Consider the following 17,876-nt stretch of genomic DNA (forward strand, 5'->3'; position numbering starts at 1 on the left):
GCAAATTCAGTATGGCCAAAATTAGCTCTTTGCCCAAACAACCTGCTCCAACTTTTCAGTTTCCTGTATTTGTTAATGACACCATCCTCCTCTTAGGGGCCATGTGAAAATCGTCCAGGATGGTACCTCTCTCCTCTCTAAAACCAATCACCACCTAGTCCTGTGGATTCCTCTTTCTCAAAGACCAGTTCTTTTTGTCACTCCATCCCCTTACAGTCTCCATCAAATTGCTTTTGACTCTACCTACCATTTGTTTTATTCTGACTATCATGATGTATCTCCATCTCTGTCCCAACACTAGATTTTAGAAGAGTTCTGTATTCTGGCTGCAAATCCCACGCCTCTTCGCATAGGGTTTGCGGGTAGATAGCAAGCAACAACTCCCGGTGGAACGGCTTTATGAACGTTAGGATGTGGGGTTTAACCGCCTTGAGGACATGGATCTTGTTATATTCATTTTTTTGTTTCTCCAATATAGTAAATATAGGATAAGGCACAGGAAACAGGAAAAACATATTTTTTAAATCGAACACTGTATCTGTTATTGCAACTCGGAGTTGCTGCATCAACTAGCTGTACTTTTAATAAAAAACACGCTCCGCTATTTTTAAAAGAAAGGTCCCCAACACGCAGCTCCGGCTGAAACCATCCGGGACCACGGCTCCCCACCCCTTCCAGTGGCCTGATGCGCGGCGGGGAGGAGCCAGCGGGGAGAGGGCCGGTGGGATGGAGGGGGAGCGGGATTGGGGGGAGGCCGGAAGTCATCGAGCAGGGCAGGCGGGCGGCCGGCCCCGCGGGAGCGGCTCGGGCAGCGGTCCCAACAATAACAGCGCCCGGGCGGGCGGGGGCGGGGGCGGGGGCCCGAGCGCGGGGGCGGGCCAGGATTGGAGGAGGCGGGTGGGACGCTTCCCGAGGCCGCGCGGATTGGAGGAGAGGGACGGGGGGCGGGGCGCCCCAGGAGTGGGCCGGGCGCTGGCGGGTCGACCGAGGGGAGAGCGTGTTGATTGGGCAACGCGGGGCCAGGGGCGACCGCGGATTGGCCGTGGCGGGACAAGGGGGCGTGGCCAGCGCGCGAGAGGGAGCGAGAGGGAGCGCGAGGGAGCGGGCGGCTGGCGAGCGCGGCGGGGTCGGGCCGAGGCACGCGGCGCGGGAGGCTCCCCAGCTCCGCCGCAGCTGCTCTCCGGGCCCGAGCACCGCCCCTCGCTGCCCGGCCCGCGCTCCGTCCGGGTTCCCGGGGCGGGGAGCGAGGGACGGCACGAGGGAGGGAGGGGGCGGCGAACGCCGAGCGAGCGGAGGGTCCCGCGCCGCCCCCGCCGCCGCCTCGCCCGGTGCAGCGGCCCGGGGCGCCCGCACTATGCAGGCGGGCTGCCGGCCGCCGCGATGGCGAGCCGGGCGGCGGTGAGAGCCGGGCGCCGCCCGCACCGTCGCGGAGCCCGGGCCGCGTCCCCCGCCTCCCGGCCCCGCGCCCGCCCTCGCCACTGCTCCTCCTCCTTCCCCATGCCTCTGCTCCTCCTGCTCCTGCTGCTCGACGACGCCGGGGCGCAGCAAGGTGAGCGCGCGCGGGGCGCGGGGCGCTGGGCGCGGCCGGGATGCGCGGGCTGGAGCGGCGAGGGTGGGCTCTGCCTGTTGGCCCCCAGGTTGGCGCGGCGTTACTTTTTGGCAAGGCCCTTCATTTTCCCGAAAAGAGAGAAGGGAGACCCTGCAATGAAAGCCTCCTTTTTGGTTATTGAATTCTTCTTCTGGGGAAAATCTTCGGGAGCAAAAAAGTTTTGGAGATGTGACCCCTGAAGTTAAGCCAAATGGATCTATGGACAGAAGAGAAAGATAAGGTCGTTGAATAGCATCTTAAACCCGTTTAAAGGCAAGTGGCGGTAGTTACCATCCGTTCAGAAGCTAACGAGACTGATTCTGGGTGTCTCTGAGCCTCGCATTCAGGAGGGGTCCTTTATGATCCTTGCCTGTTGCTCAGGATGCTGGTCTAGATTGCCCGGTCAGACACTGGGTGCTGTTGCCCAGAAGGAGCGTTCACCCCTTCCAGAAAGTGACAAAACTTTTTTTCCATCTACAGTCTTTGAAAAACCTATTCCAGAAGCCAGCACAACTGTTTATTGAATAATCACCATAATGGAAAGAGAATGCAGGGCTGATTTCCCCCCCCCTTTTTGGTACTCTCTTTCAGGCAGCGAACCGCAGTTTTTGAATCAGTTTGGCATCAGTTAATGAACACATTTTACATTGCTTTCCCACTTTACTGCAGTGAGAAGGATAAGGATTGGGTTGTTACTTATTGCTGGGAGGACTTTTCAAAATTGATCTCCTCGTTTATGTCCAGCTTAAGTTGCTCTCATGGTTTTCACTAAAAGATGGAATCCTGGCCCCAAGCCTGTCGGTATGAAGAAGCTGAAACTTTGACAAGGATGTGGAAATAGGATCTTTCTATGTAAGGAAAAAATGCGTTTGGTAAACTGACCTGTTAGATCCAGGCACATTTCTGCAGTGTTACTTAAAATTTAGATGCCAAGCATTGAGTTTTAGCTGGATTATCTTACTTTGTGGCAGGCACACTACTAAGTGGTGTGTGTGTCTTAACTCACTCAATCTTCACCACAGCCAGGTGAGATAGATATTGTTATTTATCCCATTTCAAATGTAAGGAAATTGAGACACAAAAAATATAAGATGCCTTGATACAGAAAGGAATGTAACCACACAAGCAGAATACCCTGTTTTGCGTATTTTTAGATCTGAAAGTGTTGATGTCATGTTAAAAAAAATCTTTGAACAGTATGGAATCAGTTGGATGACTCCCCCCAGATGAGACGATTGCCTTGTTTTTAGCACTTCTTAAGCTGGGTCTAATTAAAGATGCAGCATTACCTTATTTTTTTTTTAAGGTTTAATTTCGGGTTTTACCAGAGCATTTTAACATATGTTTCTCTTTCACAGTGTCATCTCACACAAACATCAATGTAGATTAACACAAAAAGAAATGATGTCAGTAATTTACAAGACTTGATTTCCAGTTTTTCTAAGTTGATTGGGTAAATTTTGTTAAGTCATTTAATTTCTTTGTACTTCAGTTTTCTACATCCATGATATGAGAATACATACCTATTTCATAGCTTAATGAAAGTGGAATGATGGTACGGAGGAGTTTTGCAAAGAGAAAACCCTAGTACAGGTGTAACTACTTATCATTGTTAATCTTGAGCTTACTAAATTGACGAAGGAAGGGCGAGCCAGGTATACATCACCTGAAAACTCAGGAATTGTGTGGAATTCCAATTCCTCCTAATTGTTAAAGATTCTGCTTTACCTGAAGAACCCTGACGTAGTCTGTGGTGGAATTGCTTCTAAACCGGAGTCTCCCTAGTCTGACAGAGGGCCTTCGGGGTCCGCTGGGACTCCCTCTCTGAGCTGGAACGAGGGCTGACTTCAGAATGAGCAGCAGTGCTGTAAGGCGCCTGGAGAATTTTCACTAACAGGAAGGGCTGCATGTTGCGATGGTAAGGTGCGAGCCAGAGGTTTCACTTTGTGAGAAGTCTTAGGAAGAATACTGGAAGGAAGCAGTGGTAAAATGACTACAGGTGTCTTTTGTTGGTAGACTTGTAATTTGTTCTTTATGCTTTTCCAGATTTTCTGCAATTTGCATATAGTCAGAAAAAATAAGCCGTGCTACAGTGTTTTGTGTTGTGTAGATTGTTTTTCCTCTGCTAGTCTAGGTGGAAATGCCTTTAATGTGTATGTTGAGATAGAACTCTGCTTCAGGATTTTTTTTGTAATCTTTCAGATGTCGTTTTGAAGTAGCAGAAGGTATTACCCTCATTCTCGTTAATGCCATACATAGGAGTTCCTCAGCAGATTTCCTGCTGACAGAGTAGTTTTGCTTTTTATTTGGCTCAGAATAAAGTTTATCTTTGGTCTGAAAACTTGGGAACCTTTCACAGCAGAGATGCACTTTGACCAATCTCATTTCATTAATATATTTATAAATAGATTCTATTTATTCACATCTATTTTGCTATGATGGTGTTTTAGATACAGCTTATATTTGTGTGTTTTTGAGTTCTAAATTTTATATTAAGTTCATCTTCAAAATTTTTTATTGAAAGCATTTTCTTCTGTAAAATGGATGTCTTCTAAAAACTTACATTGGAGAAACTTATGATGCTGATTGCATATTTGCTATGTAATAAATTTACTTCATAGGAAGTTGGGAGTCTCCTGTGAATGAATTTATGTCTCGGTTTACATCGTGACTGTTGGGCTTGTGTCACCTGCTCTGAGAGCTCAGCCTCCTCATCTGCGTCATGGAGGGCCTGCCTCCCTTCTGGCTTAGAATATTATTTGAATGTGGTTAAATATCGGGGAATTAATTTTAAAAATTTATGATGACTGATTTGTTCATGCCTATTAATATGAAATGTTTATGAAAGTATTGATTTTTCTTTGCTGATTTAGTAAATCTATGGAACAAATCAGATTCTTTCTTAAAAAGAATTATTCAATTCTATATTTGGAACTAATGTGTGAAAAAAATGTATGTTCTGTCAAGTAATACCTTTATTTGCTTGTGATGCAGGGAAATATTTTTTGAACAATATTTGTGAGTTGACAGAAGTGAAAAGCACGTCTCTCTCAGCCAAGAGTGTCTGTAATTATTTCTGGTATTGATATTAGGTTAACTTAGAATTTTTGCTTGTCTTTTCTTGGTGTGATAAAACATTAGGGCTCTTACATGTAGTTTTCTTCAGAGGCAAAAATCAAAGCATCCTTTTTCTGCTGTATTTCTGCTTAATTTTGCACAATGGAGATTAGAAGCAGCAGAAAAAGGAGATAGCTAAAAATTCTATTTGAACATCTGAGCTTCATTCTAGGAGCTCAACGTAAAAAAATCTTAAAATAGTGCAATTGGGATAAGTGAAAGTACCAGTCCTAGAAATAAATGACAGATGAACTAATTAATTTCCGAGAAATACTTGGATCACAGATGAGGAGGAAAGGCTGGGTTTACATGGAGGTGGCTTTTAGCGGAGGACTATCCTTGACAGCGTGAACCTGGGCCGTGCGGGTTGGGTGGTAATGTGGGTGTTCATTGAATGCTTGCGGACAGGTTCTGCTTCCAGCTCTAGATTAGTTGGAAGGATGTAGAATGATGACATAAAATTAGGAGGATTAGGAAAAGCTCCCGAGAGAGAGTGATATTTGCTACACGTGCTCGTTGAAGTATGAAGTGAGACCACTTGGCAGTTTTTCTTGTGGCTCATGGATTCGATTTACTTTATAACAACCTTATGGCCTTCGCACTGTATTTTTTAAAATGTTGTACAGATAACACTGATTGTAACTCAAACCCAAAAACTTAAATAATTATCCACAGTTCTATCCCCAATCTGTCAACTTAGAATTTTTATATTCCTTACAATTCCGTATTCACACACTCATGTAATCTTATGTGGTTGTATTTTAATACTGCTGTATTATGTTCTGTGGACATACCATGTTAAAATTCATTTGCAGGCTAATTTAGCCCACATAAGCATGCTTACAAAATACAGCAAGACCAAAATTTCAAAATGTAATAATTCATCACATTTTCATTCATCACATAAATAATTCATTACTTATGAAGTAATGACTATTTTGCTCACAACTGTTATTAGATTATTTATTCCAATTCATTAAATTCTTCATTTAGGATAGGATCTTTGAGAAAGCATTTCTGTTCAAAATATTAGCTGAGAAACATATGTCATGCTAATTGTCTGGATCATTATGTGGACTAAATATAATTCATGAGGATGGAAAATATAGATATTCAGATAAACTAGCATTTAATGAATGTCAGTGTCCATTGAGCGGGTGAGAAATGGGGTGGTCTTAAAAGGCAGCTAAAGCAACACCTACTAGGCCAGCCTGCACTCTGAAGGGTATCTAGTTGGAAGAGAAGCTTTGAGTAGCTACTTGAATTAGGGGGAAGACCCCAAGGGGCAAGCTCCCTCAACTGCTAAGGAGAGTGCGCCGGGGGGTCCCTGCACAGCTTCTGCTGAGTGGGACACATGCAAGTCTGCAGTCAACACCAAATGCTGGAAGAAGGGGGTCAGATGAACAAATGTCCAGTTATAGATGAATAAGCACCGGGGATGGGGCATCCACAGGATGACCATAGCTGACCCTTCTGTGTGCTAGGTAGGAAAGTTGTTGAGTCAATCCTGAGTTCTCATCACAAAGAGAACTTTTTTTTCTTTTTTCTTCTTTCTTTTATTGTATCTATATCCTCTGCTTTCCCTGGTTCTGGATAGCTCGGAGTTCCTGGATGAAGTCGTGTGGCTGTGAGGGTTGGATCCACCACAAATGAGGGCTGTTAATGGAATCTCGGGTGGGGGTTCCTGCCCAGCAGCAGGTTGTGACTACCCAGCCTTGTCACGGAGCTGCTTTGTCTCCTGCCCTGCTCCTCATCCCTGCGGTCTGCCTGCCTCCTGCCCCCTTCCTTCTCCTGACACCGTCTCTGCCATGTGTGCAGGACGCTGCTCCACCAGGCAGCCTCCGCTGGCCGTTCTCACTCTACCTGGAAACGAGCTGAAAACACCACTGGCTCTCATAGGTCTTTCTTTTCAGCTGTTTGCTTCCAGGTGTCCTAAATCTCTGCTTTTCTCGGTGGCGGGCTTTCTCAGCAGTAGATTCTGCGGTACCCTTCTCGGTGTCGCACGCAGCAAATTTTGCTCACCCTTGCAGTCTAGCTCCTGCTCTACTGAAACTGCCGTTTAAACCGTTGGACGTTTGGCTTTGTTTTGCTTGGGTTTGGGTTTACTCTGAAGAACCCGAGAGCTTTGTCATCACTGTGTTTTACTTCAGTGGACTTTGAAAGCAGGAGACTTTGGAGTCAGACACTCCTGGATGGAGGTACTGGCCACACCAACTTCTGGGATCCACTGACCACTGTGAACATTTTTAAATATGTAACCCACGAGGGCTGGGATCAGGTCTGTTTGGATAGTTGGTAAGTTTTGTTCAATAAGTGAATCGATATGTGAATGAAAATGTCATTTCTCTTTACTCTGCAACTAAAATCTCCATTTTCACATTTCCTTTCTGCCTAGACACAATGCTTTTCCCTCCTGCCCGTTACCCCATCCCAATACTGTTTCGGGACGCTGCACCCCAGCCCAGGGAGGGGCAGACCTGCGATGGAGGAGCCTGACGGCAGGCGTGGCTGTCCACAGGAGGCCTCCTTGCGTGGCCTCCCACCACCCGACCTCAGTGCTGGTTTCACCCGACCTCAGTGCTGGTTTCACCCGTCCCTTTGACCTCCGCTTTCTCTCCCGCTCCCTTTGTGCCTTTGACCTCCCGCTTCCTGCCTGTTGATATGTTTCTGTTTTCTCTGATCGCCACCTCAGCATTTTCAGGTTCCTGGGTTGTCTCTCCTGGCAGGCCCTCGTTTCTGGTTACTCTGGAAGCCATCTCCTAGAAGCTAACTGTCTGGGTCTGAGTGTGAGACAGACCTTTTGTTTCCTGGGTGGAGGAAGAGGGTTTTTCTTTAGGGCTCTTGAAGTCATAGGGAACAGAGATCCAGATCTGCCTAAAGTGGAAGGGAAAAGTGTCAGGAGCATTCCGAGGTAACCGGGGAGTCTTTGTAAGAGCTGAACCCACCTGAGCCGGGGGAAAGCGGGCGTGTGCCTGGACTCAGGCACCGAGGACTCCACTTCGTCTTGCTCTTGCTTCGGGCTGGTTTCCTCTGCGTGGAAGGATGCATGGCTGCTGGCAATCCTCAAGGCTTGCAGCTTCCACCCTGGAGAGATTCTGGGATTTTCCCTAATGTGCAAGGTCCAGAAATTGGAGGGAAGGGTGAGCTGGCCTCATGTTGGCCCAGTGTGAGTCAGTACCCAGCCCTGGACCAGTCCACTAACCAGGGGGCATGAGGTCATATGGAAACTGTTGAGAAAGTGCAGGGCGGTTTCCAGAAGGCTAAGGGAGCGGCTAGAAGGACAGAGGCAGGAAGTGTGTTCACCTTTATGAAGAGTCCCTATGTCTTACATAGTTCTTCCTGAACCCTCACGATTACTTTGGCCCATGGGTGATGTTGTCCCCATGTGCAGTGAGGGTCTGGAGGCTTGTAGAGGTTAAGTGCCCAGGGTCCCAGAGCGGGCAGGGCTAGGACTTAAGTCACGTCTGTTGGACTCTGCAGCCCAGGCACTTTCTCTCTGTCGCTCGCCAGCCGGGTGCCTGCCCCGGGCTCGTCTGGGGTTGTTATTTTCTAAATTCAGCAGTGTGCACTGAGACTGCGTTGTGTCTGCATGGAGGCCTGCGGAGGCGAGGAGAATGCTCTGCCTGCCTGGCTGTTTTACCGCCTCATGCTGTAAACTGACATATCCGTGATTAAGCATATAAGTAAGGAAAGGGATTTTGATAATGGAAATGGAGGGAAAGACCAGGGCTTCAGAAAGGTTTCCCAAAGGAGGTAACATTGAGTAGGTGTTTGCTGGGTGGAATGACAAGGAAGGACATTACTTTTGCAGAGTGGAATAGCACGTGCAGTGGCACAGAGGAGAGCGTGGAGCAGGTGGGGAGTCACCAGGAGGTTGTGGGAAAAGTTCGGAGATGAAACCAGAAAGAGAGTTGGGGGCCAGGTTATAATGGGCTTTGTGTCTGTGCTGAAGAGTTTGGGTTTTATTGTGTCATCAGCGGGAAGCAGTTGAAGGAGTTTTCCATGAGGGCTCTGCGTGACCCAGCTGGTGTTTGAGGAACCCTGGCAGCAGTGTGGACAGCAGGGGGAGGAAGGAGAGGAAGTGGGGCCGCCTGCTGGAGAGCTGCTGTTGCAGGGGCCTGCACTGTTCAGAGGGACCAGGGTCAAAGACGCTAAGGAGATGGAAAGTACAAAACTTAATGGCCAGTTGAATTTGAGAGAGCAGAGAGTCAATCAAATGCTACTCATTTTTTTCTTTCTGGAATCCTCCTCTTTTCTCTGTTCTCCACCTCCCTCAATCACTAGGATTTCTGCCTAGTTAACTGCTATTCATTCTGCACACACACACACACACACACACACACACACACATACATACCCACACACCCCCTAAAGCCCCTGGTACTCCCCTGCAGTCCTTGTCACCCCTGAAATTACTTGCTGCGTCTGTCTTACCCACTATATTGTGCCCTCTCTAAGGACAGGGGCCTCGTCTGTCATTTTTATTGTTATGCCTAGCACCTGGTACAGTGCCTGGCACGTGGAAGGTGTTCCCTGAATGCCTGGGATGCGTTGAGTTTGAAGCGCTGTGGTGCTTTCTCCATTTCGGCAGCAGCTGAAATTCTGGCGTTGGCGAGGTTGCCCAGTAGGGGACGAGGTGGGGAGGAGCTCGGAGGGGCAGCCCGCCAGCAGGCGGTAGTGGGAAGATAAGCAGCCCAGAGGCCGGACAAGTTGCAGTTAGAGAGTCAAAAGAACTCAGATGGAGCAGGAGAGTTTGAAGGAGGGAGGGAGGCATGAGTGAAGGAGGGAAGGGCCGGCGATGCCCACTGCTGGGGAAGGCCACAGCTGGCGAGGGAGCCGGCGACTTTCGGCACTCGGAAACTGGCCGCTCTGGTGATCGTTTCACTGCAGAGCTAGGGCTGCTGTAAGAGTGCCACAGTCTTAGCTGGCTTGAAATGACAGAAACTGGTGGTCTCACAGTTCCAGAGGCTAGAATTCTGATGTTAGGGCATCGGCAGGGCCACGCTCTCTCCAAAGCCAGCAGGGCAGGATCCTTCTTGCCACCTGCTAGCTTCTGGCGGTTGCTGCCTGCGGGATTCCTTTGCATCATCCCCATCTCTGCCTCTGTAGTTACTGGTGGTCTCCTTGTGTCTGTGTCTGTGTCTACATTTTCCTCCTCGTATAAAGACACCAGTCATGGGTTGGGGTCTACACTGATCCAGTGTAACCTCATCTTAACTTGATTACATCTGCAGAGACTCTTTCCAAATGACAGTACAGTCACAGGTACCAGAAATTAGGAAGTAGAATCAGAGTCACCAGTCTGCAGTGATAGAACCAGTCCGTGGAACCTCACTGGAAAAGTATAAACCTCCCATAGTGTACGACAATTGTAATGGAAGTTGCGTTGCTCTGCATTTTCGGCATATTTGTGCAAGCTTCCTGCATTGGCGTTTGCTGTTGTTAAAGTATTTTCAGAAGTCACACAGTGTTCGTATTAGTAAAACTCAATAATTACCATAATTTATATTGCTTCTTAGTGGTAAGGTGACTAAAATATGGGGTGGCTGGAGGGTCACATGTAATCAGTGTCACAAGCACATATTTATCCAAAAACACACACTTGATGTGGAGTTGAGAGCAGCCTAAAGTGAGCGTGTGTTCTTTGTTGTGTTAGTTCATTGTGATTTAAATATGTTTAATGTTCTTCTGTTTTCTCTAGGGATAAGTAGTAAAAAAATTATTCAGTAATTTTCCTGGAACAGTATCAAAATTTGTATCTGGCTTAGCACATGTGACCTTTACACCCTGCTGAGGAAGTGAACACATGTACTGTGAGTAATCCCCCAGTACATCTGCAGCCAAGCAGAGGAGCAGTCGGAGCAAATTCCAGTGTTTTTTCTCCACTGAAATAAAATTAAAATTACATTAACAGGCCTCTGCCCTCTGTGGTTCGTTCTGGTCCGGTGGAGACCGTGTGGGAGGAGAGGGGGAAGCGGCGGTGATGGTGCGGATGCGGTTCGTTCTGGTCCGGTGGAGACCGTGTGGGAGGAGGAGAGGGGGAAGCGGCGGTGATGGTGCGGACGCGGTTGGTTCTGGTCCAGTGGAGACGGTGTGGGAGGAGGAGAGGGGGAAGCGGCGGTGATGGTGCGGACGCGGTTGGTTCTGGTCCGGTGGAGACCGTGTGGGAGGAGAGGGGGAAGCGGCAGTGATGGTGCGGACGCGGTTGGTTCTGGTCCGGTGGAGACCGTGTGGGAGGAGGAGAGGGGAAGCGGCGGTGATGGCGCGGATGCGGTTCGTTCTGGTCCGGTGGAGACCGTGTGGGAGGAGGAGAGGGGAAGCGGCAGTGATGGTGCGGACGCGGTTGGTTCTGGTCCGGTGGAGACCGTGTGGGAGGAGAGGGAAGCGGCGGTGACGGTGCGGATGCGGTTGGAGAAGGAGGGAGCTGGTGGTGTTGGAGTTGTCGATGAGAGGCTGCGGACTGGTCCTGTGATACCGTTTTGAAAGTTGTTTTCCAGTAGTAGTTAGGCCTTCCTTGTCAGTTCTGCCTTGAGAAAGTGAGGGATGGTAGGTGGTGTGGCATGGTGCAGATCCTTATTCCTTCCAGTGCCCAGAGTTAAGCAGAGAGCTCAGAGACTCTTGCTCCTGACCCTATTATACCCTTTCTTAAACTCATGTTAAGAGCTCCTGATCCAGAAAAGCAATTATTCGAGGGCTGTACACTAAAAAGTACCTTTTTTTCCTATAATGTAAAGAAAAATAAAGCATTCTGTTTACTTGTTTTAAAAATCGGGAAGTGGAATCATGACATTCTTTGGTATAGCTGCTGACCTTGGGGGCAGCTGTCCCCTGGGTTGCCCTTCAGCTGGTAGAAGGAGCGCTACCCTTTGGGTCAGAGGAAGTCACCCGGTCTTCTGTCTGAGACGCCCTGGCTTCGCCATGTGTCAGTGCTTCCAGCCCCTCCCTGCTGGCATTTAGGACGGGCCATTCTCTATCCCGGGCTGGCTGTGCTTTGTGAGAGGGTTAGCAGCATTTCTGGCCTCTACCTGCTAGGTGCCAGGAGCACCCGCCCCTCCAATTGTGACAATCAAAAATGTCTCCTGAATATTCTCAATTTTAGTTTTACTTTTTTTTTTTTTGAGGACTATTGCCAGTCCTCCTCTTTTTGCTGAGGAAGCCTGGCCCTGAGCTAACATCGTGCCCATCTTCCTCTACTTTATGTGTGGGACGCCTACCACAGCATGGCTTGCCAAGCGGTGCCATGTCCGCACCCGGGATCCGAACTGGTGAACCCCGGGCCACCGAGAAGCGAACGTGCCAACTTAACTGCTGTGCCACCGGGCCGGCCCCTAGTTTTACTTTTAAATTTGTCATATTTTAAGCCTTTTGGTGTAGAATAGGCTTTACTTCTAAGAACTGTAAAAATAAACTGGAAGCGTATTTTCTAATTAGGGGGTAGAGTGAGGACGAGGTCTTCTTTGATCTGGGAGTCACTGTTTGCCCCCTGGATGCCCAGGACAGTGTTTCTCAGCCTGCGGGGCCTTCGTGGGTCAGGAGTGTGTGTGCAGCAGTGAGGAGGGTCTCAATGTAAAGGGGTTTCTTACTTTGACTAACAGGAAACATTTGAAGGCTGCTGGCCTGGTGAGGATGTGTGAGCCTGGCCCTCCTTCTGGGCTGGAATCTTCTGACCACGGCCGTAGGGGTTTGGCCAGGCCGGCTGCGCTGTTTACCTGGTCGGGTTGAACTGGCCCCACAGTCCTGGAAACGTGAGACAGTCCGTGTCCGTGTGACAGAGGGTCAGTGAACATGACCCGCTCTAACTTTGGCTTCTGGTGCGTCCCATCTCGTTTGCGAGAGGAGCAAGCTCTGAACGCCATCACATACTTTAGAACATTCTTGGCACGTTACTCGTGGACTGTTCATGCCCTCCCCCTACACGAGATACTGAAAAAGCTCCATTTTTATTGTTTTCTTCATCAGCGTGCACACAGAAGTCCTGTTTTTCATCAGTTAGTATTTATTTTGTTAACTTTTATAGAAATTATGCTTTATAGAGGAAAGGGCAAGAAACATTTTCTGTGTTTACTGAAAATCAAACATAAATATGAGCATAAAGACATCTAAAAATTACTTCTAACACTCTGCTTGTCCTCTTTTTGTAAAATTCGTTTTAAAATGACAACCTTAAGTTAAATAATAGCCTGCGGGAATACCTAAATGGGAGGGTCTGCTGAGTCAGGAATTCAGCTGCGAATTCAGCTGCGGGTGGGAAATTGTTGACTTTGTAGAATCCATCAACACTTCCAAGTGCTGAAAAAGCTGCCTGAGTTTCCATTTACTAAAGAAATGCATTTACATTTTAAGTTATTTTGTTTATTCAGCGGCTACTTTTAAAGACTGAAACACTTCCAGAAAGCACGTTTTCATCTTTTCTGTAGTAAGAGAACATTTCAGACTGGTTTCATAATGTTAGAAACTCTGTCTCAGGGTAGTTGTTTTTCTCTCTGAGGAAAAATATTAATGATTGTTCAAAAGTTATTTATATTACAGTTCATTTATTCTCACAGTGGAGGTTTTATATCCCTATTTTTAAAATTTAGATGATATCCAGCAGAGATATTCAAGGTATTTTCATGGTAGTTTCAGGGGAAGTTGGCGGTTATTTTTTTTCCTCTGAGTTGTATCACATTCTAAGTTTGATATTTGCAGATGGGTGGGTGTATGGTGTAAAATTCATGGCTGTTTCATGGTGCCCTTGTGTGGTGGTGTATTATTGGGCTGCGAAGCCTGGCTCTTGAGCCTGGAGTGAAAGCTGGTGTGAAGATAGAGCTTTGCTTTAATCAGCATTAAACTTTATCTGAGAGAGAGTCGTGTAGGAAGCAGATTGCTCGTATTGACCTTTAAAAGTAGACTAAGTAACAATGCTAGTGCGGATTTGAGAATAAAACTTCTTTATCAGCAAAGGATACGAAGTATTGTCATCAGAATCTAGGTAAACATTTGTTCCTTCATTAAAGTTAGTTTTGAGACTAGTTTAAAATTACTTTTTCCACAGATTAATGTACAGTTTCCTATTCATTCAATTAATAAAGTTATTTTGCAACTATTTCTTGCTAGATACTATGTTAAGTCTTTCTTCACAGTCTTCTAAAGCTGTGGTTTGTTTTAGTAAGTGAGAGCAGCACTGCACTGTTCTTAAAATAATAAATCAAGATAATAGGAAATTCTCTTACGGCCATCCATATCCATATTGAGGTTAAAACGCAGCAGTGTCACTTTTAATACAGTTTTCTGTGTAAGTATTCAGCTATTCCAAAAGGTGATTATAAATAGCTCTTTTGAAGGAGAAAATACTATCATTTTATGGGCATGTATTTATCTTTCTGTTAGAAAGAGATTCATTCACTAGCAGAAAGAGAAGTCAAGAATGCAGTCCCATTTATAATCTCAACAAAAAGAGTGAAATATCTAGGAATAAATTTAACCAAAGAGGTCAAAGGCCTATATGCTTAAAACTATAAGACATTATTGAAAGAAATTGAAGAAGACAAAGAAATGGAAAGATATTCCATGCTCATGGATTGGAAGCATAAAAACATGGTTAAAATGTCCATATTACCTAAAGCAATCTCTAGACTCAGTGCAATCCCAATGACAGTCTCCATGGAACTAGAACAAAGAATCCTAAAATTTATATGGAACAGCAAAAGACCCCAAATTGTCAAAGCAATCCTGAGAAAAAGAACAAAGCTGGAGGCATCACCATCCCTGACTTCAGATGAGCTACAGAGCCATAGTGATCCAAACAGCATGGCAGTGGCACAAAAGCAGACACACAGATCAGTGGAACAGAATTGAAAGTCCAGAAATAAAACCACACATCTATGGACAGCTAATCTTTGACAAAGTAGCCAAGAACATACAATGGAGAAAGGAAAGTCTCTTCAACAAATGGTGCTGGGAAAACTGAATAGCCACATGCAAAAGAATGAAAGTAGATCATTGTCTTACACCATGCACAAAAGTTAACCCAAAATGGATTAAAGACTTGAATGTAAGACCCAAAACCATAAAACTGCTAGAAGAAAATATAGGCAGTATTCTCTTTGACATTGGTATTAGCAGCATCTTTTCAAATACCATGTCTACTCAGGCAAGGAAAACAAAAGAAAAAATAAACAAACGGGACTACCTCAGACTAAAAACCTTCTGCAAGGCAAAGGAAACCAGGAACAAAACAAAAAGACAACCCACCAACTGGGAGAAAATATGTGCAAATCATATATCTGACGAGGGGTTAATTTCCAAAATACATAAAGAACTCATACAACTCAACAAGAAAACAAACAACCCAACCAAAAGATGGGCAGAGGATATGAGCAGACATTTTTCCAAAGATAACAGATGGCCAACAGGCACCTGAAAAGATGTTTAACATCACTAATAATTAGGGAAATGCAAATCAAAACTGCAATGCGATATCACCTTAGACCTGTTAGGATGGCTGTAATTAATGAGACAAGAAAAGACAATGTAGGAGAGGGTGTGGAGAAAAGGGAACCCTCACACACTGCTGGTGGGAGTGCAAACTGGTGTAGTCATTATGGGTATAGAGATTCCTCAAAAAAGTAAAAATAGAAATATCATACAACCCAGCTATCCCACTACTGGGTGTTTATCCAAAGAACTTGAAATCAACAATTCAAAGAGACTTATGCACCCCTGTGCTCATGGCAGCATTTTTCACAATAGCCAAGAAGTGGAGGCAACCCAGCTGCCCATCAACTGATGAGTGGATAAAGAAGAGGTGGTTTCTAATATGATGGAATACTACTCAGCCATTAAAAAAAGACAAGGGCTGTCCTGGTGGCACAGTGGTTAAGTTTGAACGTTCTGCTTCGGTGGCCCAGGGTTTGGTGGTTCGGATCCTGGGTGTGGACATGGCACTGCTTTGCAAGCCATGCTGTGGCAGGTGTCCCACATATAAAGTAGAGGAAGATGGGCACGGATGTTAGCTCGGGGCTAATCTTCCTCAAAAAAAAAGACAAAATTGTCCCATTTGCAATGATGTGGATGGACCTTGAGGGTATTATGTTAAGTGAAATAAGCCAGACAGAGAAAGACAAACACCACATGATTTCACTCGTGTGTGGAAGATAAACTAACACATGGACAAGGAGAACAGATTAGTGGTTACCAGAGGGGAAGCGGTGGGGGAGGGCGAAAGGGGTACAGGGGCACTCATACATGGTGACGGATGAAAACTAGACTATCAGTGGTGAGTGCGATGCAGTCTATACAGAAACTGATATATAATAATGTGCACCTGAAACTACACGGTTATAAACCATTATGATCTCAATTAAAAAAAGGTAAAAGAAAGAAAAGGAAGGGATTCATTTGAATCCGCTTGTTAAGGAACTCTGAATTGTACAGTTGGAGCAGCAGCTGAAACATCTTAATCAACGTTACACGCCTCCTTCTAGGTGCTCAGCAAAATAGCAAATTTAATGATAAAAGGAAAGATGCAAATATTTGAATTTTTACAATCAATATGTTATCTGTTTCCATATCCAGTTACTGAAGAAATTTCTGGAACAAATAATGCTGCTACCAAAATATGACATTCATTTTTCCAAATCTTTAGCCATTAAACTCTTACTTTTTCTCATCATTCTATGGGGAAAAATGAGGCTTTTGGAGAGGGGCTACTCAAAAGTTGAATTTCAGTGGAATGTAAAATTAAGTGTCATTAGCTGTCGCTTTAACGCCTTCAGGAAGGAGTGACTTGCAGCGTGTGATGTGGTCAATAATCTGCACCATCTTTAGCATAAAGTGCTGTTAGGGACCCCTCAGCATCTCGGAGTTTAGAGGGGGTTTGTGATGTTTGTAAATAAGTAGATGAAGCTGCTCACATACTTCTGTTTTTATGTTTGTTTCCTTTGAACAATGACTATGAATTGATACTGTTTTGAGGATTGGATTTATCATGACGTGTATATATGTTGATTGTAAGCTGTGTTTACTTCTATTTGTTCAGATTGCAAAGTGCTTTGAACTCTTGGATTACAAAGGTAGTCGTGGATTATTGTGACCTCAGCTGGCTGCTGCTGGCTCCTGCGAGTAGACACGCTGAGAATGTGTCATCTGTTTTATCTCGTGTAGGGAAAGTATTGGTGGCATAAGAGATCTGATGTCTTACATATTTTAAAAGCTTGACAACAAAGTCTTGCTTGTTTATAGAGTAAGTTAAAGATGGAAGAATAACTGATCGTTCTTTTTACTTCTGTTAAAGGTGACGGATGTGGCCACACCGTGCTCGGCCCTGAAAGTGGAACACTTGCGTCCATCAACTACCCGCACACCTACCCCAACAGCACTGTGTGCGAGTGGGAGATCCGCGTGAGGCCTGGGGACAGAGTGCGCTTCAGATTCGGTGACTTTGACATCGAAGATTCTGATTCTTGTCACTTTAATTACTTGAGAATTTATAATGGAATTGGAGTCAGCAGAACTGAAATAGGTAGGAAGTTTTCTTGTAAATGTCCATGTAATACATTATTGCCTGAGTTTTAAAACTAAAGCAGTTTTTGCTACTTCCTGTTGAGTAACTATGCTGTAGAGGAGGATATGTGGGAAATTATTGAAAACGTGTGGAAATCTCAAGTTTGAATCTCCTTTTGGAAGAGAAGATTCCTGTCTTTTTATTTACTGTTCTGATAAGCTTGTGTGTGTTGATACCTTTGTCACAAGATGCTGCTATACCACTTCTAAGAAGGTGGAAGTTAATTATCTCATTTTTTATTTGTTTTTCTTTGATCATTTTATTTGCAGAAGAAGACAAGTGTAATCCATGCGTAGGAGGCAGCATGTCATGGTGATTAAGGGCATGGGTTTTGGATCAAAACTTCCTGGTATTAAATTCTAACTCTGCTATTAGCTTGCTGTGTGACCTTGGTCAAGTTACCTGACGTCTCTGTTTCCTCAATTGTAAAATAGGGAATGAACTAGTACATGTAAAGTGCTTAGAACAGAACCTAACGCATAATATATGCTTAGTAAATATCAGCTGCTCTTGTTGTTATTCTCAACTAAGATCAGCGTCATCTGGAAAACTTTTAAATAATCCTGTAAACCTGGTTCCCATGCAAGACCAACTGCGTCATAGTCGAATGGGTGGGACCCGCGCCTC

The 17,876-nt window shown here is 45.6% G+C and overlaps 1 protein-coding gene across 1 annotated transcript in view; it reads left to right on the top strand.

Moving 5' to 3' along the window:
• The first annotated feature begins 1,065 nt into the window (after positions 1 to 1,065).
• Positions 1,066 to 17,876, top strand: part of DCBLD2 (discoidin, CUB and LCCL domain containing 2) — an 80,487-nt gene continuing 63,676 nt past the window's right edge. The window contains exons 1-2 of the mRNA XM_023623934.2: positions 1,066 to 1,549; positions 16,980 to 17,207. Of these exons, the coding sequence (XP_023479702.1) occupies positions 1,381 to 1,549; positions 16,980 to 17,207 (397 nt within the window). The 5' untranslated portion in view covers positions 1,066 to 1,380. The remainder of the gene's footprint in view (positions 1,550 to 16,979; positions 17,208 to 17,876) is intronic.

The sequence above is a fragment of the Equus caballus genome, chromosome 19, assembly GCF_041296265.1.
Source record: "Equus caballus isolate H_3958 breed thoroughbred chromosome 19, TB-T2T, whole genome shotgun sequence".
NCBI lineage: Eukaryota > Metazoa > Chordata > Mammalia > Perissodactyla > Equidae > Equus > Equus caballus.